Source organism: Macaca fascicularis, chromosome 2 (assembly GCF_037993035.2).
Source record: "Macaca fascicularis isolate 582-1 chromosome 2, T2T-MFA8v1.1".
Classification (NCBI taxonomy): domain Eukaryota; kingdom Metazoa; phylum Chordata; class Mammalia; order Primates; family Cercopithecidae; genus Macaca; species Macaca fascicularis.
Window position 1 is genome coordinate 33,385,712 of NC_088376.1, and position 27,324 is coordinate 33,413,035.

The window sequence follows — 27,324 nt, forward strand, 5'->3', positions numbered from 1 at the left end:
TGTTTGTCCTCCTTTCCTTCCCCACCACCACCGAGCAAGAAACAGGTAGCACATGAGGGCGGGACTGACAACTTATCTCTCTATTCTTTGTGCCAAGCACAGTGCCTGACAATGAGCTGGTGTCCTATTTCTTAATGAATTAATACATGAGGATCTTATAGATAAAGAAATAGGATCATTGTCTATTATCTTTCCTTCACAGTCTTGTTACAGTATGAGGCTCACAATAAATATTCAATAAATGCTTGTGAACTGATATATAGTGATACTCAGTGAGAAGAATGATAACCTTAGACACTATTAGTACATATTCATATTTTGTGTTCAACCAGGAAGAAGAGGGGATGCCCTCAGTGGTGCAGTAATGCAGTGCAGTGGACTGCATTCTGCTGTGTTGAGCCCTGTGTCTGCTGTGTTGTCTCATCCTGGACTTTTAGAGTTTAGGACCAAAGACTTTGGAGTCAGGAAGGTCTGAGTTCAAACCCTGGCTTGGCCACTTAGGACATTGAGTCCCTTACTTAACCCTGAGCATCAGTTTCCTTACCTGTAAAGTGAGGATAATAGTGTCTACCACATAATATGAGTGAGGTGGCTTGTATGGCATTTGGCACACTGTTTACTGTTATTAATAGTAACAACTATTTGCAAATCAATACTGACCTGAGAAGGTCATTCTTGGAATTTGTTTAGCTAACTGTGGGGGATTCAGAGTAGATTGGTAGATTTATGAGAATTATTTTTAATTCCATAAATATTTTTGAGCTCTCACCAGGCACCAGGTACTGGAGGGACAGTGATAAGTAAGACACGCTATCTGCCTTCTCAGAACTCACAGATGGGTAGTTCTTGGCAAGGTTGAGCTTATCTCTTGGCTAGCTTTCCACACCTGCAGTTCATCCACCTGTGCTTGGAGTCTATGTTTTATGTGAATTTGGCATACTTTCCCCTAGATTCCAAATTTGTATAACCAACTGCTTACCTGGCATCTCCTCTTCAATACTCAGTAGTTTCTCGAACTTACCATGTCTGAAACAGAACACAAATCCCCCCTGTAACTTGTTTTTCTCACTATCTTCCCTGTCTTGAAAAAAGACACCACCACCATTCACTCAGTCGTTCAGGCCAAAAACCCAGGAGTTTTCACCACTTCCTCTTTTGTTGTCAATACTCACATCCAATTTATCCAGCTTTCTGTTCTACCTCTAAGTCACGTATCAAAACTATCCTTGTCATTCCATCTTAGCAGCTATAATACTTGCCCAGGAATCCTTATCTCTTTCCTGGACTAGGACCATTGTTTCTTAATTATTATCCCTGAATTCATTATTTCCTCTCAGCAACTCGAGTGATATTTAAAATATTTAAATAAGATCATGTGACTCCCAGAATATCTGGGCCCTGCTTCCCTCTGGCCTTATCCGTCAGTGTTTCCCCTCACTCATGGACTCCAGCTACTCTGGACTTCTTGCTTGTTCCCACCTCTTGCCGCTCTATCTGCCAGAATTCCTCTTCCTTCAGAACTCCACGTGGCTGAATTCCTCTCTCCAGTCATTTCTCAACCCATATGTGATCCTCTCAGAGAGGCCTTCCCTGATTTCTTCATGTCTCAGGTAAGTTAACACTCCCTTAGCGACAGTGTAGTCAGTCAAGTCACCTGTTTTATTTCCTTGCTAGCACTTATTACTATGTGAAATAATACAATCTAGTTATCTGCCCTCCCCAGAGAATGTGAACTTCCCGTGGTCAGAGATATTTCTGCTAACTCATCGCTGCATCCCAGTTCTTGAGAGTGGTGGTGGCAGTGGGAAAGGTAGCGGTGATGGTGGACATGGTGATTCCTTCACTTCACTAGTAGTGAAGGTAGTGGCGGCAATGGTGGTGGTGGTGGTGGTGGAGGTGGAAGTGATGGCAGTGGTGGTGGTGATCATACCAGTGGTGATGGTGGTCATGGAGATAATAGTGGTGGTGGTCATGGGATGTGGTAGGGAAATTGGTCAGAAGCATTCTTCAGACAGAGGGAACAGCACATGGAAAGCTTTTGAAGTCAACGACCTTGTAAGTCTTATTTAGAATTTTGATCTTTTGTTCACTAAAAGAAAACAATGCTGTCTACATCCATCATGACTACCTCTATCCTAACTAATGTGCTTAACAATGTAAAAAGTACCTTTCTCTCTCTGGGCCAGTGGTGTATACAACATAATCCTCACACTTTTTCTCTCTCTATAGTTCCCTTCCCCATATCCTGTCAGAAAGACTCACTTGCTGACCTCGTGTTCCTGGTGGATGAGTCACTTGGGACCAGAGGAAATTTAAGGCATCTTCAGACCTTCCTGGAGAACCTTACCAGCTCCATGGATGTGAAGGAAAATTGCATGCGACTTGGACTGATAAGTTACAGCAGTAGTGCCAAGACTATTTCTTTTCTTAAATCAAGCACAACCCAATCTGAATTTAAGCAGCAAATCAAGAATCTTTCCATCCAAGTTGGGAAATCCAATACAGGGGCTGCCATTGAGCACATGAGAAGAGATGGCTTCTCAGAGTCATATGGCAGCAGAAGAGCACAGGGAGTGCCTCAGATTGCAGTCCTGGTCACCCACAGACCATCAGATGATAAGGTGCATGATGCTGCACTGAACCTTCGGCTGGAAGATGTTACAATGTTTGCCTTGAGCATCCAAGGGGCTAACAATACCCAGTTAGAAGAAATAGTGTCTTACCCTCCAGAACAGACAATTTCCATGCTGAAGTCCTATGCAGACTTAGAAACTTATAGTACAAAGTTCCTGAAAAAACTCCAGAATGAAATATGGTCCCAAATTTCTACTTATGCTGAACAAAGGAATCTTGATAAAACTGGTATGTTTTTAAAAATACTTTTCTAATTATAAAAGTAATATAAGTGGTTACCTAGGACTGAGCGGGCGGGGGGAGGGCAGTAAGGATCAACTGTAATTGGATAAAGGAACTTTCAGGAGTTGTGGGAATGTTCTAAAGCTGGATTATGGTGATGCCCATACAACTTCAAACATTTATCAAAATCATCGAACAATACACTTACAAGAGATCAATTTTATAACATGTAAATCATACCTCAATAAAATGTAAAATATATATGTTAATTATAAAATACCATAATAGTATGGCTTGACATACAGAAGAAAATAGAATCACCTGTAATTCTATCTTCAGATAAAACCGTTAATACTTTTCATGTTGTCTTTAGTCTCTTCCATCCCTCTCTCTTTCTCTCCCTCCCTTCTCCCATCCCTCCACCCCTCTCTACCTCTCTGTCTTCCTTTCATTCATGCACACACAGACAAACACAGAGTTTTTAAAAATGATATCACATTGTATATATCAGTGCTGTCCAACAGACCTTTCTGTGATGCTGGAAATGTTCTTTATCTGCGCTGTCCACTAGGTCAGCCACCAGCCACATGTGGCTACTGAGCACTTGAAATGTGACTAGTGTGATGGAGGAACTGAATTTTAAATGTCATGTAGTTTTAATTCATTTTAACTTTTAATAGCCAGGTGTGTCTAGTGGCTGTCATATTGAACAGTATAGGCATAGAGAGTTGGGTAACTTTTATTAGTTACAACTATATTTGGGTGTAACCACAGAAGAAACCAAAATTACAGTGATTGAAACAGGGTAAGATTATTTTTTCTGTTTCACAAGTAAGTCCAGAGGTAGGCAGACTGAGCTAGTCTGGTATACCACAGTGTCAGAGACCCTGTCTTTTTCCACATTATTTTTTGCTGTTCGTGGGCTTAATTCCTAGGATCGTTGTCCAAAATAATGGCTCCAGGCATCACCCTCACATCCAGAAAGCAAGAAAGACAAAAGGAAAGAAAAAAGGGGCAGGCCTCTTCACCTTTTCTTCAAGGATGCTCCTGAAAGTTATGTGTACCATTTCTGCTTACATCCCATTGGCCAGCACTTGGTCATATGTCACACCTAAGTTATGAAAATGGGAGCTGGGAAATGTGACCTTTATTTGGGGAAGCCAAGCACCTAGGTTAAAACTGGCAGTTCAATTGGTGTAAAGAAGGAGAAAATGGATATTGGAGATAACTAGTAATATCTGCCTTACCCACTTTTCCATCATCTTGATATTATGATCGTTTGTCTGTTTCCTTAAATATTCTTTTGAAACAATTCCTTTAGGTTGAGAAAAATATTCCATATAATAGATATACCATATTTTAAAAAACATATCTTAAATTGTTGGATATATAGGCCAATGTTTTGTTTTTGTAAAAGTCTTGCAGGGACATCCTTTTACCTGTATTTTTATGCACAATCATGGTTATTATCTGACATTTTGATCCTATTTTTTTCTTCTATCATTCCAGTGAAGGATCTTCTAGTTAAGATTCTTTGTGAATCTGCTATAGTTTTACTGAGCTCTTTTCAAAAGTACATGCCAAGAGATACTTAATGTGACTTTGAGCTTATCTAATTCTGAGATATCTGCTGTCTTCACACATTTTCTCCATAGAGAAAATGCTTCCAGGCAATTGAAACTGGAATTTGGCAGCACGTAACATGGAAAGGAATTTTAATGTTCCAATGATATTAAAGGCTAATTTTAAACCAGACCAGCTTCAATGTAATACTGGTATTAGGGCATAGAAGGGATGTGTGGCATAGTCTCTCTCAGGAGTTTGCAGTGATGCCACAAAAAACTATTATTGTCATTACGGAAATTGTAAATGGGAAGATGTGGGACCAAAGCTAGGGTACAAGGCCTCACTATGTAACTCCTTAGTAATCCAGTTGTTTTAAAATGTTGGTACCTGACTTAGGTTGGGCTCCTCAGAAGCAGATGCCAGGAAACAATTCACATGAAATTGATATATTAGGAAGCGTAACCAGGAAAAAAAAAAGGAAATTGGTAGGAAAATGAGGAAATGGGAATAGGAAGGAAAGGACAACAAGAAAAGTCCCATGGATAGTAATGTTAGCTCAATTCCATGGTGTCATTCTAGAGATAGTGTATATCAAACATCAGAGTTGTCCCAGGCAAGGAAAAAAAAATATGTAACTAGAGAATTTACATGTAAGCACGTGCAGGGAATGTAAATGTCTGGACACTTCTGGTTCAAGTGCCAGGCAAAGAAGTTTCCAGAAACTCAGGGACAGCTCACCCCAGATATAGCATTTGCTATTGGGAGTGAAAGCAAAGCACCAGCAGCCAGTTTGCATAAAAATGGTAAGAGATTTGAGAAAATATAGGCAAAAACACCAACAGTGTCTGTTGTAAACTTAGAGTCTTTTGAGGAGCTTGTTAATAATTCAGTTGCCCAAGCATCACTCTAAAACTACTGGATTGGTCTCTGAGGGTAGGGCCTGGGCCCATGCATTTTAGTGAGCTCCCTAATGAATTCAGGCTAGCAACATTTAAGACCTACCACCTTAGTGATGTTCCTGTGGTCTAGAGTGTGGTGGCCAGCTTTGCAATTTCAGAATGATCAACGCTCAGAGAAAAATCTATATCTGGCTTAGTCACTGCTATATCCACTACATCTGACACATAGTAAGTATTCAATTTTTATTCCATAAAACTTCATTAAATCAAGGCTAAATTCACATTAATCAAACTCAAGAGACTGATGTATGGAAAAAGAATGACAATTCTCTACGTAAAAATGAGAGCTATCAATGCCCAGGGGCTTGGACATTCACATCTTCCAAGTGGTACATTCTCTCCCTATAGACATGCCAAATTAGAAGCTAAATTGTAATCAAAAGTCTGCGTGGGGTTGTGGAATCAGAACAAGAGAGTTATTGTAGTTTTATAATTGAAATGTTTAGTAGCATTCAATTGGGCAGATGTTTCTACTTTAAAATTAAATACATACATCTATTTTTTTATATATATCTGTATATATGAATGCACAGGTGAGGCCTTGAGCCAAGGGACACATTCTTTGGCACTGTTTAATTGAAATTTTGTAGTGAGAGAAATATTCTCTATCTATGCTGTCTAATAAGGTAGCTGCTAGTTATATGGAGCTGTTAAGCACTTGAAATGTAGGTAGTGTACTCAAGGAGATGACTTTTAATTTTATTTGATGTTGGATAGTTTAGATTTACATTTCAATGGCAACGTGTGACTAGTGGCTAGTGTATTAGATAGCACAGCCCTAGGCAGGGATGGATGGGCATTGCTGCAGTTACCTACTTACATTTTTCTCTCCCTCATTGCTGATCACCACTACCTTTCTTTTGCTCAAGACTTAATTCTTCTTTATTAGATGTATAAATTAATGCATTCTGGTTACTTTCAAGTTTTGTTGGCCTGGAATCAATCCTGTCTTCTGCAGATAACCACTTATCTTTGCCCTAATGCTTTATGTATTGATTTTATAGTTCATTTCTCAGGGTCAGGTTTCTTTTCAGTATATCCGATTTCCTAAGAAGCAACTGCTGTGGGCTGAAGTAGTGTCAATAGCTATAAATTACCTAAGAGCTGTCAAGAAAACCAGATAATGACACACACAGCCAAAAATTTTGAAAATATGTTATTTCTCTTACCCAGTTTCTACGAATGACTACATAAAGTAGTAAACAGACTGCTAAGAAAGCAAAAGTAGTTTTTCATAGATTCAGCTTAACAAAGGAAGGAACATTGAGAAGTCTTTTATTAAAAAAAACAAACCGAACTCCTATGATATGCCAGGCCTATTGGGCAGAAGCAGAGAAATAAACAAAGTCTTTGTCCTCATGGATTACATTCTGCGGTAAGAAACAGGCCATGCTCATGAACAAATGAAGAAGGTGACTTCAGAAAGTAACATAAAGAAAATAAACACTGTAAGAAGATAGACAATGACAGGTGTGCTTTAGATAGGGGGAATTGAAGACCTTTTTTAAGAGATGACTTGATAACATCCATGGTGAGAAGGAAGCAGCCATGTGAATATTTGGGGGAAAGAATATTTCAAGAAGAGAGGAGGGTACGTGCAAAGACCCAGGGACACGTTCTGAAAACAGAATGAAGCCCAATGTGGTTGGAGCACAGTGAGTGAGATGAAGAATTGCTGGAAATAGGGTCAGAAAAGCAGGAGACAAGATAAGGCCAAGTTTTAGTTTTTAAGTTCCAAATGCAATGATAGATCATTTAAGAGGAAGAACAATGTGATCTAAGTTTAGCTTTAAATATCTTGTTCTAGTTGCTCTGGGAAAAAAAGATTATTGGTGAAGTAAGAGTAGAAGGTCGTCAATCCCATGCCTTTTTTCAAGAAATGATAGGACATAAACTGTCTAAGAAGGCAGGTGTCAATGCTAGAAAAACTATTTAACTTGGAGCCTTGAGTCTCGGGAATTTGGTCTTTACTCTTTAATTTACTGGTTATGTGACCTTAGACAAACCACTACGTTTTTCCCTGTTTCAATTTTCTCACAAGGTTGTTGTACATTTCAAAGGAGAAAATGGGCATGAGTGTGCTTAATGAAGTGTGCAGGCTGTATGCAAAAATGAAGTCTTCGTTCTTTAGAAATGCCTCAACCTCATGTTACTTCACAAACCCTCTTGCAAAGTTCTCTCTACGTTCTCTAATTTACAGAGAATGCACTTTGTTTTCCAGGCTGTGTGGATACCAAAGAGGCTGATATCCATTTCCTCATTGATGGCTCAAGCAGCATCCAGGAGAAAGAGTTTGAGCAAATCAAGAGATTTATGTTGGAAGTGACAGAAATGTTTAGCATTGGCCCAGACAAAGTCCGAGTTGGAGTTGTGCAGTATTCAGATAATGCAGAAGTAGAATTTTATATCAGTGACTATTCTAATGACATTGGCTTAAGAAAGGCTATTTTTAACATTAAGCAACTAACTGGTAGAACTTATACTGGGAAAGCTCTGGATTACATACTACAAATAATAAAAAATGGAAGTAAGGATAGAATGAGCAAGGTTCCCTGTTACCTCATTGTGTTGACTGATGGGATGTCCATGGACAGAGTCGTGGAACCTGCTAAGAGACTAAGGGCTGAGCAAATCACCATTCACGCAGTTGGCATTGGGGCAGCTAATAAAATAGAACTGCAAGAAATTGCTGGGAAAGAAGAAAGGGTTCACTTTGGGCAGAACTTTGATGCTTTGAAAAGCATAAAAAATGAAGTTGTTCGTGAAATCTGCACTGAAAAAGGTAAGCAAAACAAAAAAGCTTTATTCTCCACATTTCATCAATTGCTTTAGGCAGATTAATGGCTAAATTAAGGCTGAGACAAGGCCTGATGTGACTAGCTGTCTGGATAACATTTTGCTAGCTTCCTTTATCACCATGGAGTGATTCAGCCCCTCACTTTTAAACTAAATGCCAAGACTGGAGAATCCCTCTATAAACAGTTGCCCCAAGGCCATCTTGGAAGTCATAAGTGGGAAAATTGCTAAGAATGTTGGGGCCTTGACAAAGCCCACTACTGTGAAGTGAAAAAGATTCTATTCTGCATGTGAGGTGTGTGTGTGTTTATGTATGTGCATACACAGATGAGTACAGGGGAAGTACAGTGTTTGTGTGTGCACAGTTGGGTACAGTGGAAGGAAAATGGACTTTGGCTCTAGATAGCTTAGGGTTTGTCTCACATACTTCCACTTGAGCCTGGAACATTGTCATTTATAAAATGAGGATAATGCCTACATCAGAGAATCCTTATAGGTTGAGCACCATAAATGCCAACCATTATTTTTATATTAAATGCATATCAAGTATATATGTAATAATTGTTCATTTTTATTTATAACAAAAACACATATTTGCCTTTTTGTTCTAATTAGAGATTAAGTACCAAAATTAGGAGAAACAATTTGCAAATTTCCATATCTTGTTGTTTGTTATTTCTATTATTAATAATGGCCACTTACACCGCTTATTAGTTAAGATGGTATGTGTTGATTGCTGGTATTAGCACATGAAAATATTGCCTGCTGAGAAGCACATTAATTTACTGGTAAAGAGGAAAGATGCTAGAGTCAGAGTCAAGGTTCATACTCTAGCTTTATCACTGATTAGCCATGACCTTGAATAAATTACTGTCTACTTGCCTTGGTTTCTTTGTTTGTAGGCTTATTGTGAAGCCTAATGGTGATAACACACATGGAGCAGTTAGAGGAGTGCCTGGAACATAGTAAGCGCTACACAACAGTTAGCTGTTGCAGAAAGTAGTTAAGGTGTTCATCGATGAGGAAAGGAAGAGAATTCTCACTTATTTGAACTTACTAAAGTGAAAACGTGTTTGAATTTTCTCTGAGCCACTAAAAAACAAAAATAAAAAATAAGTAAGCAAATAAATAGCATTAATAACAAAATCCTAAGTAAGTAACAACTTTGTTCATTTTTCTCCCTGTTATGGACAGTAACAGAGTTGGATCTTTAGGATGTCTTGGAAAGAGTGCAAGAATAAAGGATTCCCCAATGTTTCCTGGAGTTGATGCTAAGAAAAGTAAAAGGATTCGAGGAAGCATAAAGTAGGTTGTATCTCAGATCCTTTCAAGGGAGAAGGTCCTGGACGAATCTAGGGAGGTACAATATATCCCTTGCACTTCAGGTAGTTGCAGTTGAAGTAGTCAAACTGAGCACTATCATGCCTGGAGGAGAAGATAAGTTGTGGACAAGGAAATGAGTCATAAAATGGTTATCAGAGAAGCAGGAAAACAAAGGAACCAAAGCTTCCAGAGCTAGAAAAACACTAACGAGTCTCAGAGCAGATGCAGATGGAGTGAGGCACAGTGTATTAATAGGGTGCAGGTTAAGCTGCAATAGCGAAAAGACCCCAGATTACACAGCACAGAATATTATTTTTCTCTTACATCATAGTTTAGGGTGAATAGTCCAGGTCTAGTAGAGAGGCTATTCCATCCTCAACACATAGCTTCCATCTTTAGTCAAAACTGAAGATCCAGTTCTTATCACCTCCTGTCCATGGAAAGGGAGAAAGGACCAAGGGAGCCTACCACGCTCAACTGTTTTAACGTAAGACCCAGAAGTGGCCAGATCACTTTTGCTCATACCTTTTGGTTAAAACTTAGACACAATGCCACAGCTAGCTTCAAAGCAGGCTGGGAAATATAATCTTTAGATGGACAATCATCTGCCTATCTAAAATTTTATTAACATAGAAGAATGGAAAGATAGATATTCAGGGACATGAAGTAGTTTCTGTCACAAATAGATACCAGGAGGTAGATCCTGTGAATACTAAACTGTATGTAAAAGCCTATTTCTTTTATATGTGTTACATGGAAGGGAATCTTCCACACTTCACCACAGTGGTCAAGGCCACTCTATCAAGGCCACAAACATCTTCAGCAATTTCTCCTCTCATGACTTTCAAGATGGTTCTGAGGCAGCTTGAATCTTAAAACGGTGGTGTAGTCCTCCTGGTGGATCAGAATGTGACCTTACACTTTATTAAGTAATAGTTAACATCTTTTCATTTTTTAAATATATGGCTGATGCTGTGTTTATTTTCAGGAAGTATGGGATAGACTTCAGAGTGCTGAGGGAGAAACTGTAAGAGGAAGGCAGAGATTACAGATAGAAAAAGAGATTAAGACTAAAAAGATATATGCTAAAGATAATATATTTACATATATATGCAAAACATATGTATCATGAATTAATACTGTTTTTAATAGATTATAGAAATTGGTTTTATATATGTACATATGTCTGTATTATATATAGAACAATGAATGTACATACATTTGTGTGTATGTATCTGTGTGTATATATATACATATGTATATGTTCATTTCCAATCAGGCTGTCTAAAGTTTATGTATAAAGGAACAGTCCATGTTGAATGAGTATGTGCTTACTGAAGCACTTATCCCTAGTAAAAACTTTTTCTTCAATTTCTACTATTGATTTATAGTGTTTATGAAATCACTTAGAATTATCCCAGAAAATAATGCTGTTTAAAAATTATTTGAAATTGTGTTTCTCCAGAATATACATAAAACCCTGGAGTGTTCGTACTATGAGTGCAAGGAATTGATTGCTTTGGCTTTGGTTCCTTTCTTGTATCACTACTGCATCCTTAACACATGGCTGGATGCTTGGCATTTTATACACCTCAAAATTATGAATGAATGAATTAAATATGAATAAATGAGTTATGCATGCATGCATGAATGAATGAATACACATTTTGGAAGTTGCATTTCTGCTTCAGGGTTCTAGTCAACCAGCTTCTACTAAAGAAGCAAATACAATTTTCAAACGTAACAACAGTTGCTTCAGTTAACTTTCAGTGTTTCCTCATTAATGCATTTGTTTCTGCCTTAATGCCACTTTGTGAGAACCATTCCAACCTGGTTATTTCTGATCCTTTTTTTTTTTTTTTTTGTAACGTGCAGGATGTGAAGACATGAAGGCTGACATCATGTTTCTGGTGGACAGTTCTTGGAGTATAGGAAATGAAAATTTTAGGAAAATGAAAATCTTCATGAAAAACCTGTTAACTAAGATTCAAATTGGTGCAGACAAAACCCAGATTGGCGTTGTTCAGTTCAGTGATACAACTAAGGAAGAGTTCCAGCTCAATAGATACTTTACACGGCAAGAAATTTCTGATGCAATAGATAGAATGTCTCTCATCAATAAAGGCACTTTAACTGGAAAGGCACTAAATTTTGTAGGTCAATACTTCACCCACTCCAAGGGGGCCCGTTTGGGGGCCAAAAAGTTTCTCATCCTCATCACAGATGGAGTAGCTCGGGATTATGTGAGAGATCCTGCTAGAATTCTTCGGGGCAAAAATGTGACCATCTTCTCTGTAGGAGTATACAATGCCAATAGATCTCAGCTAGAAGAGATCAGTGGGGATGGCAGCCTAGTTTTTCACGTTGAGAACTTCGATGATCTGAAGGCACTAGAAAGGAAACTTGTCTTTCGTGTGTGTGCTCTCCATGGTAAGTGCCCCTGTTATCTGTCAGGACTCAAGGATGTGAGCTGTTGACTTTATAATGAGAAATAGTATATGGCACTCTGGCCCTGGCCTCCACCTGGACTTAAATGTTAAGTTTTAGTCTTCTTTATGTTATATTAAAATGGCTGTGACCTCCAGGGATGTTTCAGACTGACAATTTTGGCATCTAGTTTGGCACAAGTTAGTATGGCATTGGTGACTTCAAGTATATTCCAAAAAGATCCCAGAATTTTACTTTAAACTTCCAAATGTTTAATACCCACACACCTGGATTTTCCAGAGCCAGTTTTGAATCCCAAATTATTTTCTAGAATTGTTTCTTGGCTATCTATAGCCATTGTTAAGCAGAAAATAACTAGAAATACAATTTCGTCTTTCTTTTAGTTAAATTTTATCTAGTATCCTAAGCACCACCCACCAAGAAAACCCTGGGTATTTTAAAGATAGTTTATTTTCATTACTTCACATTATTATTCTTAACCTCTATCAACTGGATATTTTATATTTGTCTGTTCATGTATCCATCCCTTTGGAAAATTGTAATTTGTCACTTTTCTGATTACTTGGGGTCATCATTGTATTCTTACAAATTGTAGTGCTTTTAAAATTGTACCGCACAACCTTCAGTTTGAGCCTATCAATTTTAATGTCTTTTGAATGAGAGCTTTCTCTCAATCCACACATAGACTAAAACACCTATGTTTTAAAATCTATCATGTGCTATTTTCTGTGTTTTGGATACAACTAAGAAAACAAACCAGAGTAAGTTTGTTTTGTGTTGTTCCTCTGGCAACATAGAGATTTTCATTGGACTTTATTCGTCAAAATTGTGCATGTGGAATTTCCAGAAACTTAACAAAATGTCTTATAAACACGTAAGTGTTAGGTGATAGTTCTAAAGTTTCCTTGGTAACTGCTTAATTGGAATTTTTTTCTTCCCCCAAAGGTGGCAGTGCTTCCAAAACTCTTGATAATGTTGGGAGGTGTACCTAAAGGCTATAACTTCAACTTTGAAACCTGCAAGGCTCTTCTTGGCATTTCTTCATTTTGATTAATGTAAATGTGGAGGCCTTGTCTACAGCATAACCTGAAATTCATCTGACTCATGCATTAGATTGTCTCCTAAGTATCAGGTCATGGCTAGTCACCAGTTCTGAGTGGGTCATTGACCAAGGGTTTTACAGATACAACCTGGGGATATTCACAGTATCAGAAACTTAAAAAATTTGAGACTTTATTATTAGAAATAAGAGTTGACAATTAGCTAGGCAGGTGGAAAGTGGAGAAAGCAAATCTTTGGAATACATGCGCGTAAGTTATTGAGGGAAGGAAAAGAGTGGGGAAAGAGTTCACACGTTGGAAAGCTAGCCAAAACAGTCACTTGTCTTATAATGTGGAGGACGGTTTGGGGTCAGGGAAGAAGTGATAGGAGTTTTTGCTCTCCTTCTACTTGGGGCCAATCCTTTCTGAGTTCTAATTCAAAACGTCAGGGAGAAAAGCATAAATAACTGCAGAGAGACATGATACACAGGGATGGTTTGCATACCCGAGAGTCCAAAGATACCTGGAGCCAGAGGGAGTAGGGTAAAACCACCAAGTTATACAGTGAGCTCCTGAGCTTTCCACAATAGCAGGTCAGTTTGGCAAACATCAGTATGTCTTACCATTACATTGACATTGAACTAGCTTCTAACATTGCCTTTCAGTTGAAAGCCTGCTTAGTAAAAGACGTTACATGTCCTAATGAGATATAGCAAAATAGGGTGGTGTGGCATAAGGACCACTGATCCTGGAGTGATATAGATAGGGTACAAATGTCCTTGGAGTCATGACGTAGGCAAGTTGCACTTCTCTGAGCCTTGGCCTTTTTTTTTTTTTTCCTATAAAATGGCAGCAGCCATCTCTAAGAACTAAGTAAGATGTAGTGTCTGACACATAGTAGACTCACGGCAAATGCTAGTTCGCTTCCCTTCTCAGCACCCTGCGTAGAATGCACTGCGGAAAGTTTGTGACTTCTGTTTTCGTCTTCTTTCAGATTGTAAAAGGATTACAGGACTAGACGTTGTGTTTGTGCTGGATCATTCAGGTAGTATAAAAAAACAATATCAAGATCACATGATTAACCTAACTATCCATCTGGTGAAGAAAGCAGATGTTGGCAGAAACGGAGTTCAGTTTGGAGCCCTCAAATACTCTGACCAGCCTAACATCCTTTTCTACCTTAATACGTACTCGAACAGATCAGCAATAATTGAAAATCTGAGGATGCGCAGGGACACTGGAGGGAGCACCTACACTGCCAAGGCTCTCAAGCATGCAAATGCCCTGTTTACAGAGGAGCATGGCAGCCGCATCAAGGAAAATGTGAAGCAGATGCTGATTGTCATCACTGATGGGAAATCTCATGACCATGATCAGCTCAATGACACAGCATCAGAACTGAGAGACAAGGGCATCACCATCCTTGCAGTGGGTGTAGGAAAGGCCAACCAAAAGGAACTTGAGGGTATGGCAGGGAATAAAAACAATACTATCTATGTAGATAATTTTGATAAACTGAAAGATGTTTTCACACTTGTTCAAGAAAGTATGTGTACTGAAGCACCAGAAGGTAAGTTGTTACTTTTAAAGTTTCTATGGGGGTAGCAATAAAAATTTAAACAAAAAATAAATCATAAGTCTCAGGTCTCCGATTGCCTGGATGTTATGGACTGAATATTTCTCTGCTCAGGCTATCAGTTTTCTCATCTCTAAAAGAAATGGGTTGATTGAACAAGATCCCAAAGATTCCTTCCCACCACAGCATGCACTGAAGAGATTATACAGGAAAGTTCCAGATGCATTCCCTGGCATTTTGCTATTCTGTTGCCTTTTTCTGGCGGAAAGAAATTCTTCTTAGGGTCGTATTCACCTTACCCCATGTAATGGCTGCTTATCGTGCTCCATTTGGTTAATGGTCTCAGTGCAGCCACTGGACATCAGTTTCAGGCCAAACTCAAGTGGAAAGTTTCATGGTTTAAATGGATAGACTTTTGTCTTCAAAGATCCAGGCCCTCTAAATGGGATCATAGGCATTCTAGAGAGACATCAAAATTCAAGTGGTCTGGTGTGCTTTTCTGTGTAGGTGCCACCAGTATAGAGGGCAGGATATGAGAGTTGAATGTGGGGTAATGGAAGCTGGCTGAGAAACAGGAAGGGAAGGGAACTGAGATGATTACCAGCTACCACCGAAGTTGGTAGGCTGGTGACATCACATTTGAGTGAGGACAGGGTGAGATTTGCCACTTGTGGTCTCAAAAGCAGTAGAGACTGATAAGTAACCCAGGAAGGGCTGCTGTGCCTAATTGGAGGGTCCGAATTCTTGTGATTTGTGTATTGACCCAGTCCTCCCAATGTGGCAAATGAAATAACCAACTTTTGAATTTCCTTTCTTCTTTGCTTCCTTCCTCCCTCCTTTCTCTCATTTCTTTCCTCCTTTATTCCTTCCTTTCTACCGACAAGAAGCTCACTTTTGTAACTAATATAAATCATGTTTTTAAAACTGACATTAACCCACTTCCATATTTGTAACTAGTCCAACTCCAGACAAAACCTTCCCTCAAATCCTGTGTCAGATCAGCATTTGCTTGGCTAAATAAAACTATGCCTGACCACCATAGCTTTACCTTACTTAAGTAAGCAATTAATTCATCTTCTTGGTTTCAGATATTGAATGATGGTATCATCTTTACCCAAGGAAAATTATGATTTTTCCCAAGGCAGCAGGACCACCCCAGTTCTTCTGCCCATTCCATCCTCTCCCTGGACTCTCACCCTGAAGTGTAGGCTCCCCTCCCTCATTCCTGACACCTGCCAGTCCACTTAACACTGAGTGTTCTTTCTCCTACACACTGGATACGGTCACTCTTCTGCTTACAGTTTTTTTTTTTTTTTTTTTTGGAGGCCTCCCTGTGCCCTTGGAACAATTTCCAAACTCCTGAGCTCTATCTAGCCCCTGCCCACCTCTGCACGCTCATTGATCACCCCTCCCCTCTTCAAATCTACCCTGTCCTTCTGAAATTCCTCCACGTCTTTGTGCACACTATCCTGCCCACCATGACCACTCCAGCCCACCACTGTGCCTGCCTACATCTCACTTTTCTGTCAAGTTTCAGTCTTTGTGTGCTAGTTTCCTGGCCCAAACCTGACCTCATGTCCCCACTGTATCCCCCAACTCTCAAACCTTCTATTTTCGAAGTGGTAGCAATTGACACATATTTGCTGTTTTCCTACCTGTATCTGTCACAAGACTACAAGCTCTGCAGGCAGGCTTAATCTCATTTGTTTGGGGTGTCCTCCAAATCTAGTACATTACTAAGACTTCAGTCTTTTCCTAGGAATGTGAAGGCTGTTTTATTCTCATTTCCCATGCCTACATTTTTGAGGTAGTGCTGAGATGGAGTTTGGGATGCAAGATGTTTATTAGGAATCCACACCTGTAAAATAAATGGGGAAAGCAAGATGGACCAAATAACTCAAAATAGTGACATAGGCTAAACAAAGCTCCAAACCTAGCAGAGAGCTCTGAAGCAAATATCGCCCATGAGAGCTGTCCAGCATCAGCCTGAAACGGCTGGGACTAAGGGAGAACTCCCTTCCCACTTAGTGCCTGGACGTGATGGCCCTAAGAAGGGCATGACCTTTGGCAAGGCATCTCTCTATAGTGAGACAGACCCTGAAAGTGCTGACAGTTGGAAGCTGTCTACTGCCTGCCCATACTCCCATAGCTGGGAAGTAAGTTCTTCCTTGCAGGTCTATCCGGGCAGCCCGTCTTTGTGTCTGCCACACCGCACTTACAAGGAATTGTGTGACCGTGAGTAACCTACTGTCTCAATTACCTTTAGTAATCACCATAGTGCTGCTCCTACCACAGCCATTGAGTTTGGTTGGAAATGAGTATAGAAATGTCCCTTCGATTTTGGGACATTTCAGATTGGACTTCAGGGAGCTGACTGTATGCTCTATTTACTAGCCATTCACACTTCCTCTGAGAAATTCTAATATTTGAGTCATGGTATTTTTAAAAAGCATTGCACTAGAAAAAAGTGCTAAATTTAAGGATAAAAAGGATCTAGAGGTCCAGATACCAGCTCCACTCCATAGTAACTGTATGCTCTTATATGAATCACTTAACCTCTAAGTTCTATTTCTATATTTATAAAATTAGAATAATTAGTCATAAGGTGGTTGTGAATATTAATGTTGTTATTATGTGCCAAAAGCATTTTTAAAATGCTACTCCTCAATATGGATGTAAAGTGATAACATGAATAGTAATAGGAGTACTAATAATAGTACAGTAAGTAAGTACTATTATCTTGATGAGGTAAATGTCCCAATCTTGGTGTTTTGAAGGGATGTCTAGCCTTTGTAATAACCTTTTAATGAGTACATGAAATTTTTTCAAACTTCTTACTTTCTTTCTCTGATTAGCTTTCAGTGTCTTTTCAAATGGATTGTATAAATAATTAAACTTTGAAAAAACTCTCTAATCTTTCCTCCTCTTGCTATTTTTTCTTCTTTTTGAGGATCAATCAGTGATTCTTTCTCTTGTTAACTTATCTCAATTTGCTAATGTAAAGCAATTGAAGTATTTAGCAAAGCAATTTAAGTATATGAGGAAAGGAAAAATTTAGAATGATTCATGAGGAAAATAATTTATTCTTTTTTCTATTGCAGTCTGTAGTCTTCAGGAAGCTGATGTGATTTTCCTTTGCGATGGCTCTGACAGGGTATCTAATTCAGATTTTGTTACCATGACAACTTTCTTGTCAGACTTAATTGATAATTTTGACATTCAATCTCAAAGAATGAAAATTGGTATGGCTCAATTTGGAAGCAACTACCAGAGTATTATTGAGTTGAAAAACTCTCTGACTAAAACCCAGTGGAAGAATCAAATTCAGAATGTCTCCAAGAGCAGTGGGTTTCCGAGAATTGACTTTGCCCTTAAAAAAGTGAGCAACATGTTTAATCTATATGCTGGTGGGAGAAGAAATGCTGGTGTCCCCCAAACTTTGGTTGTTATCACATCTGGAGATCCTCACTATAATGTGGCAGATGCAGTAAAAACCCTGAAGGACCTTGGAATTTGTGTCCTGGTTTTGGGCATAGGAGATGTTTCTAAGGAACAGCTTCTGCTAATAACAGGCAATTCTGAAAAAATAATCACTTTTCAAGACTTTGATAAGTTAAAGAATGTGGATGTGAGAAAAAGGATCGTCCGTGAAATTTGCCAGAGCTGCGGGAAAACCAGTAAGTGCTCCTTGTTTGGTTTTCTTCCATGGAAAACTCATTTCTCCATTTCCCAAGTGTGTCTAATGGGCTAGCTCTAGCAGAGCATATATTTAGAACATATATTTAGTGAGAATATCACACTTATGGTGCGGTGATAAGAGACTTCTCTGCTTCCAGGAAGTTTGGATAACTCAGCCTCCCTCAAAGACAAGGAAAGGGTGCAGAGGCTAGAGGGGACCCCTGGGCTGTGTCCTCTGGTCAGCCCTGTTCCCTCACGGCAATCCAGTGTTTATTCTCCTTTTAGCACCTGGATCTCGGTCTCCTATTTCTGTCCTCCTAGTAAATGCCCTGCATCAGCAGGAAGTAAGTAAAATAAACATTTGCTGATTGGAAGTTTTACTATTGTACCTTTGTTAAACCATCTTGTAAGGGACTCATGTGTGTGTGTGCGTACAGTGTATTTTTCTTCTTTTAATAATTACATTCATATAATCATAGCCTACTAATGATCTGAATTGTCCTCAGAGGTTATTTAAGCCAGAGGTCACAAAGGCACATGGCTGCAAAGACCAGGTGGGTAATGGAGATGAGTCAAGTGAGTAGAGTATGAGGACAGTGAACTGGAAAACAATGATGCATCTCACAGGAATGCCACCATTCAGCTCCAGCTGAGATTGGCCATGGGGGACTCAGATTCTCTAAATTTGAGGCTAGGAGTTGGGAGGACAGCATGTAAGGAAGCAGTAGCGAATGATTCCGGTTTGTGGAATTTGCACAACATGCAGAAATTCCTTAGAGTTCTTATGTTTCTAGAGTTGTTATGATTGAAGTCACTTCTTTAACAAAATGTGTTAGTCTTTCCAAACTCTCCATATCTTATATGTCCCATTTGTGGTGCTCAAGGAGGGGCAGATTACAGTGGTGGAAAGAGCCCTGGGCCTGGAATCAGAAAGCCAGAGTTCTAACTCTGGTTCAGCGGCAACAACCTCCACACATCACTGTTTCCTCATCTGTAAAATGAGCACCTGGGCAGGATCAGAGTAACCAAATGGCAGCTTGCAGTTGCAGTTTGTTTGTCGCATCCAGTGTTGATGAGTTGCTAAATTAGTTGACAGCATTCACACTGAAGGTTCTACATTAAAAATGTAGACATCAGGCTCCTCTTTGAAAAATCAGAATATCTGACAACACTAGGCCCCATTTCCCACATAGTTACTCTCAGCTGGAACTGAACAGTGAACAGACCCAGAAATGGGTCATTGTTCTCTAGTTTATTTTCCTCACACTCTGCCCACTTGAATCATCTATCTTATCTACCTGCATTTGCAGCCATCTGTGTTTGTGATCTCTAAAACTTAAATAATCTGAAAAGACAACTCAAAACTTTAATGTATTCTGATTATATGAATTAAAATATGTCACTATTAAAATGCATGCCCACATGCGTGGTGCACACACACACAACAGAATCACTGAGGATGAGACTAAACTATGGTTTGAACTTCAAATAGCTATTGGAAGTTTTAATGTTTTAAAGGAGACAGAGAAAACCCCTGTGATATATGTTGGTATCATATATATATGATATATACATACACACATGTATGTATATGATAAAGCAGCCAGTATCTTCCTTCTTGAACACTTTTTGGAGACTAGAGACCCTCTAGCTGTGGGGTATGACAGTGCCCCTTTCTTCTGCCCTGTCTCTCCTTCCTTACTCCTGTCTACTCATTAATCTTGACTCTGTTCCCTTGGTTTCCAGATTGCTTTATGGACATAGTGGTTGGGTTCGACATCTCCACTCATATGCAGGGGCAGCCTTTGTTCCAGGGCCACCCCCAGCTGGAATCCTACCTCCCAGGCATCTTAGAAGACATCAGCTCTATCAGGGGTGTGAGCTGTGGGGCTGGCACAGAGGTGCAGGTGAGTTTGGCGTTTAAGGTGAACAATGATCAAGAATTCCCTGCCAAGTTCCAGATCTATCAGAAAGCAGTGTTTGACAGCTTGCTGCAAGTCAACGTCGCTGGGCCAACTCATCTGAACGCACAGTTCTTGCAGTCTCTTTGGGACACATTTAAGAATAAATCTGCATCCCGGGGCCAGGTATCCATATGACATTCTATTTCCCATCTCCACATTCTTCCATTTTTTCTTCATTCCCCAATTATATATTTAGCTTTTACACCGTACCATTTTCTTATTTCTCTAGGTGCTGCTTATTTTTTCAGATGGTCTCCAGAGTGAAAGCAACATAATGCTTGAAAATCAATCAGACAGGCTCAGAGAAGCAGGTATTGAGTAGAATTTTTTTTTTTTTTTTTTTTTTTTTTTGAGATGGAGTCTTGGTCTGTCGCCCAGGCTGGAGTGCAGTGGCGCAATCTCAGCTCACTGCAAGCTCCACCTCCCAGGTTCACGCAATTCTCCTGCCTCAACCTCCCGAGTACCTGGGACTACAGGTGCCTGGCTAATTTTTTGTATTTTTAGTAGAGATGGGGTTTCACTGTGTTAGCCAGGGTGGTCTTGATCTCCTGACCTCGTGATCTGCCCAACTCGGCCTCCCAAAGTGCTGGGATTACAGGCATGAGCCACCGCACCTGGCCGAGTTGAAAATTTAAACAGTGAAGCATGGAATATGCTTAACAAGTCTCTACCTTTACTCAGATGCTGTAGATGTTGAGATCTGCCTGGCTACTTGTAGCAGAGGCTGTTGATACCTCGTCTAATCCCCTCATGACCAGCCCTTGCACTCCTCCCCAAAATGCTGCAAATGCTATGGCCAAGTGCTTAGACTTACGACCTTCTATATAAACATATGCCCTTGATTGACCTGAACCATATACCTGGGCATGCTTGGAATGGGTGTGGGGTTACCATGCCCCACGTTGGTGGTGGTGGGGGGCAACTATGATATAGGGATACAAAAACCTGGCACTCTTGCTCAAATGGATCAACTCTAGTACAATTTGCACTCCAGAGTCCCTCATGAATCAGGCAAAGGCTAAGACTTTATTGAGATGTACTCATAGTTACAACATCTCCTTCCCTTTCCTGGTCTCTTTCTCAATACAGATACCACATACATACAAAATCCTCTCTCAGATTCCAGTTCTAGAGAACCTGACCCGAGACAGCTCCTACTGTTTCTTATTTTCCATATGAAGATAGCAACATGGATTTGGAAAAGCGCTTCTCACTATATATTTTCTGTCCATGTCATAGCTTCAGACTGAGCCAGAAGCTCAATGCAGAAGTTGAGAGTAAGATGCAGCGATGGAAGACTCCACTAATTGTCAAATGAGATGCATTGTTTAAGAATTTCTTGGTGTAGCCCAGACTGGCTTCTAGGGTTCAGCTTCCAGAGGAAACCTCCCTAAAGGCCACAATACATCCTGTTTTATTGCTGGGTTGTGTCTCTTTCTCTGCACAGATCCCTTCAATACCTACTCATTCTTCTTGGGATATAGATCAAATTCCTTAACATGGCCTGGGAGCATTGCAGAACCTGGCCTCTGCTTCCAATTTCAACATTTATTTATTTATTTATTTATTTATTTATTTATTTATTTATTTATTTTTGAGACAGAGTCTCACTTTGTCACCCAGGTTGGAGTGCAGTGGCCCAATCTTGACTGACTGCAAGCTCTGCCTCCCGGGTTCATGCCATTCTCCTGCCTCAGCCTCCCGAGTAGCTGGCACTACAGGTGCCTACCACCACGCTCAGCTATTTTTTTGTATTTTTAGTAGAGATGGTGTTTCACCGTGTTAGCCAGGATGGTCTCGATTTACTGACCTTGTGATCCGCCCACCTCAGTGTCCCAAAGTGCTGGGATTACAGGAGTGAGCCACCGTGCCCAGCCAAATTATTTCTTATATTCAGCATTCCAGGCATATGAAATTATTTTTAGCATTCTTCCTCCAAGATTATACATATGTGTAATTTTTTAGATGGATTTTTGTTCTTGTTGCCCAGGCTGGAGTGCAGTAACACAATCTCGGCTTGCTGCAACCTCTGCCTACTGGGTTCAAGCGATTCTCCCTCCTCAGCCTCCTGAGTAACTGGGATTACAGGTGCCCATCATCATGCCTGGCTATTTTTTTTTTTTTTTGTATTTTTAGTAGAGATGGGGTTTCACCATGTTGTTGACCAGTTCGCTGGTTTCAAATACCTGACCTCAGGTGATCCACCCACCTCAGCCTCCAAGAGTGCTGGGATTACAGGTGTGAGCCACTGTGCCTGGCCTCCAATGTACTTTACAGCCTCGCTTCTCTCTGTCCTTGCCTAGAGCTTCCTCTATTTCCTTTCCTCCCCAGGTACTCTCTCCGTCTTCTTTCTCTGGTTCTTTCCATTGGCCAACTTACATTTATCCTTTAGAATCAGCTTCGACATCAATTTTTCTGAGAAACCTTCCATGACTCTCCAAGAATGGGTTAGGAGCTTCTCCTCTAGGCTTTCATAGAACCCTGATGTTTCTCAGAGCAACTATCCGATTCTTGACCCTCTGTTCCATTAGACCAATAACTCTGGGAAGGAAAGAAGCCTGACTTACTCATTTGTATCTCTGTATTATACAATGATTAATGCATAATAGGCTCCTATTAATAATTTAAAAATTTGCTTAGTGAAAAGATGAATAAAGTAAATGAACTAGTAAATGAATTAATGAGTGAATAGATGAATTAATGAATGAACTGGATGTGGTCAGGAGTTCAGCTGAAACAATTGCCCTAGGTTTTCCTCATGTTCTCAGGGCCTGGCCTCCCAGGGGTGTTTGGAATTGGGAATAACTTGAGAATTATCATTAATTTACATTCAGGAAAATTCAGAAAAACTCTCTGAAGATGAATAATGCCCTTTCTTAAAAATCACTTTCCAGTGTCCAAGAATTGCACCAACATTGGTGGTAAGATGTGGAACACAGTTTTCTATTAGTGTTTTTCTGTAGATTTGTAAATTGTTTCTCTTGAATACCTTTATCAGGGGATTTCATGCAAAAGTCAGGGACCAGAGCTGGTGCATATTCGTAAAATGCAGGCAAATTCACTGTTAGTTTCTTCATATGTCAGGAGTACTCCTTCCTCTTACGTTTGTTTTTCCCCTTTTCAATTCTTTAAATCATGTTCACTGAGCAGAATTATTATGCCTTCTTCTTTTTCATGTACAACCCCTTTGCTTTATTTATATTGTGGTTCTTACCGCATAGGACTTGATGCTCTGCTGGTAGTGTCGCTTAACACAACTGCTCATCATGAGTTTTCTAGCTTTGAATTTGGAAAAGGATTCAATTACCGGACTCATCTGACTATTGGAATGAGAGAGCTGGGCAAAAAACTATCACAGTACCTGGTGAGTTGTTGAACAAAATCCCCAGTTGCTCAAAATGCCATGGGAACTAAATTGGAATCTTGATGAGAACTTTCAAAGACTGCCTTTGTTTACCCCTACTAAATTAAGGGCATGGTCCTTAGTATATAAAAATGTGTGGAAGACCACAGCATAGTATTTTGTTTTTACGTATTCTTTCATTCTTTGTCATCTCACTAAATGAATGCATAAGGAACTAAAAAACCAACCAACTCATAACTGAATTTAAAAACCCCCAACTGTGTTGCAGAAATTCCAGGAAACAGAAGACTGTCAACCAGAAACCAACAAGTCTTAGGCGAAGTTGGGTCATGGCCATCCACATACTGGATGCCCTGTCTATAAACAGAGGTCATTTCCTTTGGAGAGGCGATGTTGCCAGTGCAGTGCCTGGCACCCTCTCTGCAGTGTTAAATTCAGAAAGCACCTCTTATTCTCTGCAGCCCCTCATCCAAAGGGAGAAGATGGGCTTGTAGGTGGTGGATTATGATTTGTATGAGTACAATTCTTATGAAATAAAGTTTCTGACAATTGTTATTCACTTAGCTTTACTTTTTTTTCCCCAGGGAAACATTGCAGAAAGGACTTGCTGCTATACATTCTGCAAATGTCCAGGAATTCCAGGACCTCATGGGACCCGAGGACCACAAGCCATGAAGGTGCCACTCACCTGTGATACTATTTTATCTAATGTGCTTTGATTTGGCACGGGTAGGACTGAGACTGACTGATTGATTTTACAACCTTCACTCCATGCTAATGGAATTCCTTTGGACATTTCATATGACTTTTTTAGTATAAAATCCAGGTCAGGAGAGCTCACTTTTGATACTGCTAGCAAGAATAACTCCCTTTTCTCTTACATACCCTTGGCAATGTTGCTTCTTGGTTTCGCAATTTATACTTTTGTACTTGCTTTAGAAAGTTTGAAAGGTGATAAGAAGTAAAAAATAGTGGAGATGAAACTGGGTGTAGTAGCTTGCACTGGTAATCCCAGCTTCTTGGGAGGCTGAGGTGGGAAGATCACTTGATTGTTCAAGACCGGCCAGGGCAACATAGTGAGACCCTATTGCCTTAAAAATAAGTAAATAAGTAAATAAATAAATAAATAAGAGTTGTGCTTCATCAGCAACAGAATGAGATTGAACCACAAAACGATCATAGCATTGCAGATTCATAGCCCTTTAAAACACAAATTATAAAATATTATACAATAATAGGATGAATAAATATGTCATGATATTTTCAATAATATATGCCAATGAAAATTAATGAACTACAGCTACACACAACAACATGAATAATTTTTACTAACAAGGTAATGACCAAAAGAAAAGCAAAACACAGAAGAATAAGTGTGGTAAAATTCCATTTATTAAAAGATATTATATCTAGGGAGGAATACTTAACTGGTGAAGTATTCTTAAAAGGCGAGAAACTATTATCAGAAGTCAGGAGTGCCCTTGTGGAGAGGGGCCAGGGGTGAATTGTGACTTGGGACAGGCGCTGTGCTTGGGACCAATAATGCTCCATTTCTTGACCTGCGTGGTGGCTACATATACCTTATATATAAAAATTATAAGATTATTCTATAAAGTTACTTTATAATAATTAAACTATACACATATTTTATACACTTTTATGTACGTTTCAAGTGGATTTTAGGTATCACAATAAAAATGAAGTTTTTCTTTAAAAAAAGAGATCAACAATGCTCGCTCATGAGTTCTGCACTGTCCATCCTTATGGAAGGACAATTTATATTGAACTTTTTACTGCACTGTGATGTTTTGTTTAGCACAGTTTTTTCCATTACTTTGCTCAGGTCAATATTAGAATTATGTTCCAGAAGCACAAACCCCCTGGTATATGATCAGCCAGCTGGGCCTGTGTTAGAGGGTGGGGAAAGCAAACTCAAATGAAATGTTTGCCGCAGGTAAGCCATGACACAGTTAAACCACACGTGGCTAAGGGAGAGATGACTGCAATTAAAATATATGCAGTCTTGTTGTTGGAAGTGCTTATTCTTCCTTGAGCTCTCAAAATAGCAGAACAAAATAAAATAATCCCTTTGGAAATGTTATAGGTTTGTCTGCTAAAAGGGTTGTGGCTGGTACGACTGTCCTCCCTGCAAATCACTCAGGCACAGATGTGGCTCTGTGGGCCTCATCTGCTGGTAGGTTCCAAAGGTCAGCCTCCCGCAAGGATTAGGAGTGTCGCCTTCTGCAGAGGGGCTTCAGAGCTGAGTGCAAGGACAAAAGCCAGCTCCAGATGTTGCCAGATTCTCTCCAAACTCACAGCCACATCTGCAAAAACTGCAACCAAGTTGGAGGAAGGGACTCGCTTAGAATGCCTAATGATTTCACAAGTTTGACTTGATAGCGGGGGGGGGGGTGACTACAATTTATTGTTCTCTCTTTCTTCCCAGGGTTCTCAAGGTCTGAAAGGCAGCAAAGGACACAGGGGAGAGGACGGAGACCCCGTAAGTTTTTATGACTCCCCCTCACCCCCCTGCCACTATACACACTGTACACACACACTCACACACACACACTTACTTTCTTTTTCATTAAAGGTTATTTTCATACAAAAGGGGTAGATGGAGTTTTGTTTATATGTTTATTTTTATATGTTTGTTTATTTTGTTTGTATGTTGATTTTTGTGCTTTTTTGTGGGAAGAAGGTTGCCTTTCTTTTCATTTTTCCGTGTCTGAATTATGAGGCAATTACTAAGTCTAAGTTTGGGGTAAGGAGGGAACAGGCTTGCACATGTAGCCTGGCATGTTTTTATCAGTGGGAGAGACCTGGGCACCCTCCTTTCTACCCCCAAGCAAGGCACAGCAGGTTATCTGCCAGGGAGCTCTCTTTAGACCTAAAACCCAGTGCTTAGTACATGGCTTTGGGCCAAGGCTGGAGTATACTCCCTTCCATGGAAAGGGAAGAGGGCAAGGCATCCCTCAAGATGGGAGGCATGGCTTCATGGTCAAACGCTGCACAGAGGTTTGCAGATCTCCATGTTTAAAACCAGAACTCTCACTTTCTCGTGAATCAAATTATGAGAAAGAATTTGAAGAAACGGAAACCACTTAGGTGGCTCTGTTTGGGATGGAAAAAGTTCAGAAAACATCCAGACTGAATTTCTATCACCTTAGATCAAGGCCAGTTCCTCATCTGGGCAGCAAGTTATAAGGATTGAAAGCAAAGACTCTAGAGTCAGACTGCTAAGAGTTGGCCTAGATGTGGGTCCTTGAACATGATACCTAACTTCTTGACCCTCTGTTTTCTCATCTGCAAGCAATTATAAATTCCTCTACAATCTAATGGCTGACCTAGTTTACAAAATGACCACTAAGGGGGTGCTGTAAATCACCTACTCTGTACCCTCCGAGGGTTCTTGGAGACTACCAAACTAGCATGAGAGTGCTTTCAGTGTGGGGAATAGTGTCACCCACCTGCCTGGCCGAGCCCACCACTGGCAGAAAGTCCAGGCAATGGGAAGCCATAGGGCTAAGGTACCTCTCAGCAACCTGTGGCCATGGGCAAGGCCTCCTCCTTTTGCAGGGAAGGATCCTCAGAATAGAGTCCTCAGAAATAATACCACACATCTACAGCCATCTGATCTTTGACAAACCTGAGAGAAACAAGAAATGGGGAAAGGATTCCCTATTTAATAAATGGTGCTGGGAAAATTGGCTAGCCATAAGTAGAAAGCTGAAACTGGATCCTTTCCTTACTC

At 40.0% G+C, this 27,324-nt stretch overlaps 1 protein-coding gene across 1 annotated transcript in view; it reads left to right on the forward strand.

The window, feature by feature from the left end:
• Nucleotides 1-27,324, forward strand: part of COL6A5 (collagen type VI alpha 5 chain) — a 123,624-nt gene that overhangs the window by 24,441 nt on the left and 71,859 nt on the right. The window contains exons 4-13 of the mRNA XM_065539880.2: nucleotides 2,230-2,862; nucleotides 7,603-8,163; nucleotides 11,376-11,930; nucleotides 13,983-14,558; nucleotides 17,666-18,241; nucleotides 19,989-20,329; nucleotides 20,436-20,517; nucleotides 23,428-23,570; nucleotides 24,155-24,247; nucleotides 26,017-26,070. Coding sequence (XP_065395952.1) covers nucleotides 2,230-2,862; nucleotides 7,603-8,163; nucleotides 11,376-11,930; nucleotides 13,983-14,558; nucleotides 17,666-18,241; nucleotides 19,989-20,329; nucleotides 20,436-20,517; nucleotides 23,428-23,570; nucleotides 24,155-24,247; nucleotides 26,017-26,070 — 3,614 coding nt within the window. The remainder of the gene's footprint in view (nucleotides 1-2,229; nucleotides 2,863-7,602; nucleotides 8,164-11,375; nucleotides 11,931-13,982; nucleotides 14,559-17,665; nucleotides 18,242-19,988; nucleotides 20,330-20,435; nucleotides 20,518-23,427; nucleotides 23,571-24,154; nucleotides 24,248-26,016; nucleotides 26,071-27,324) is intronic.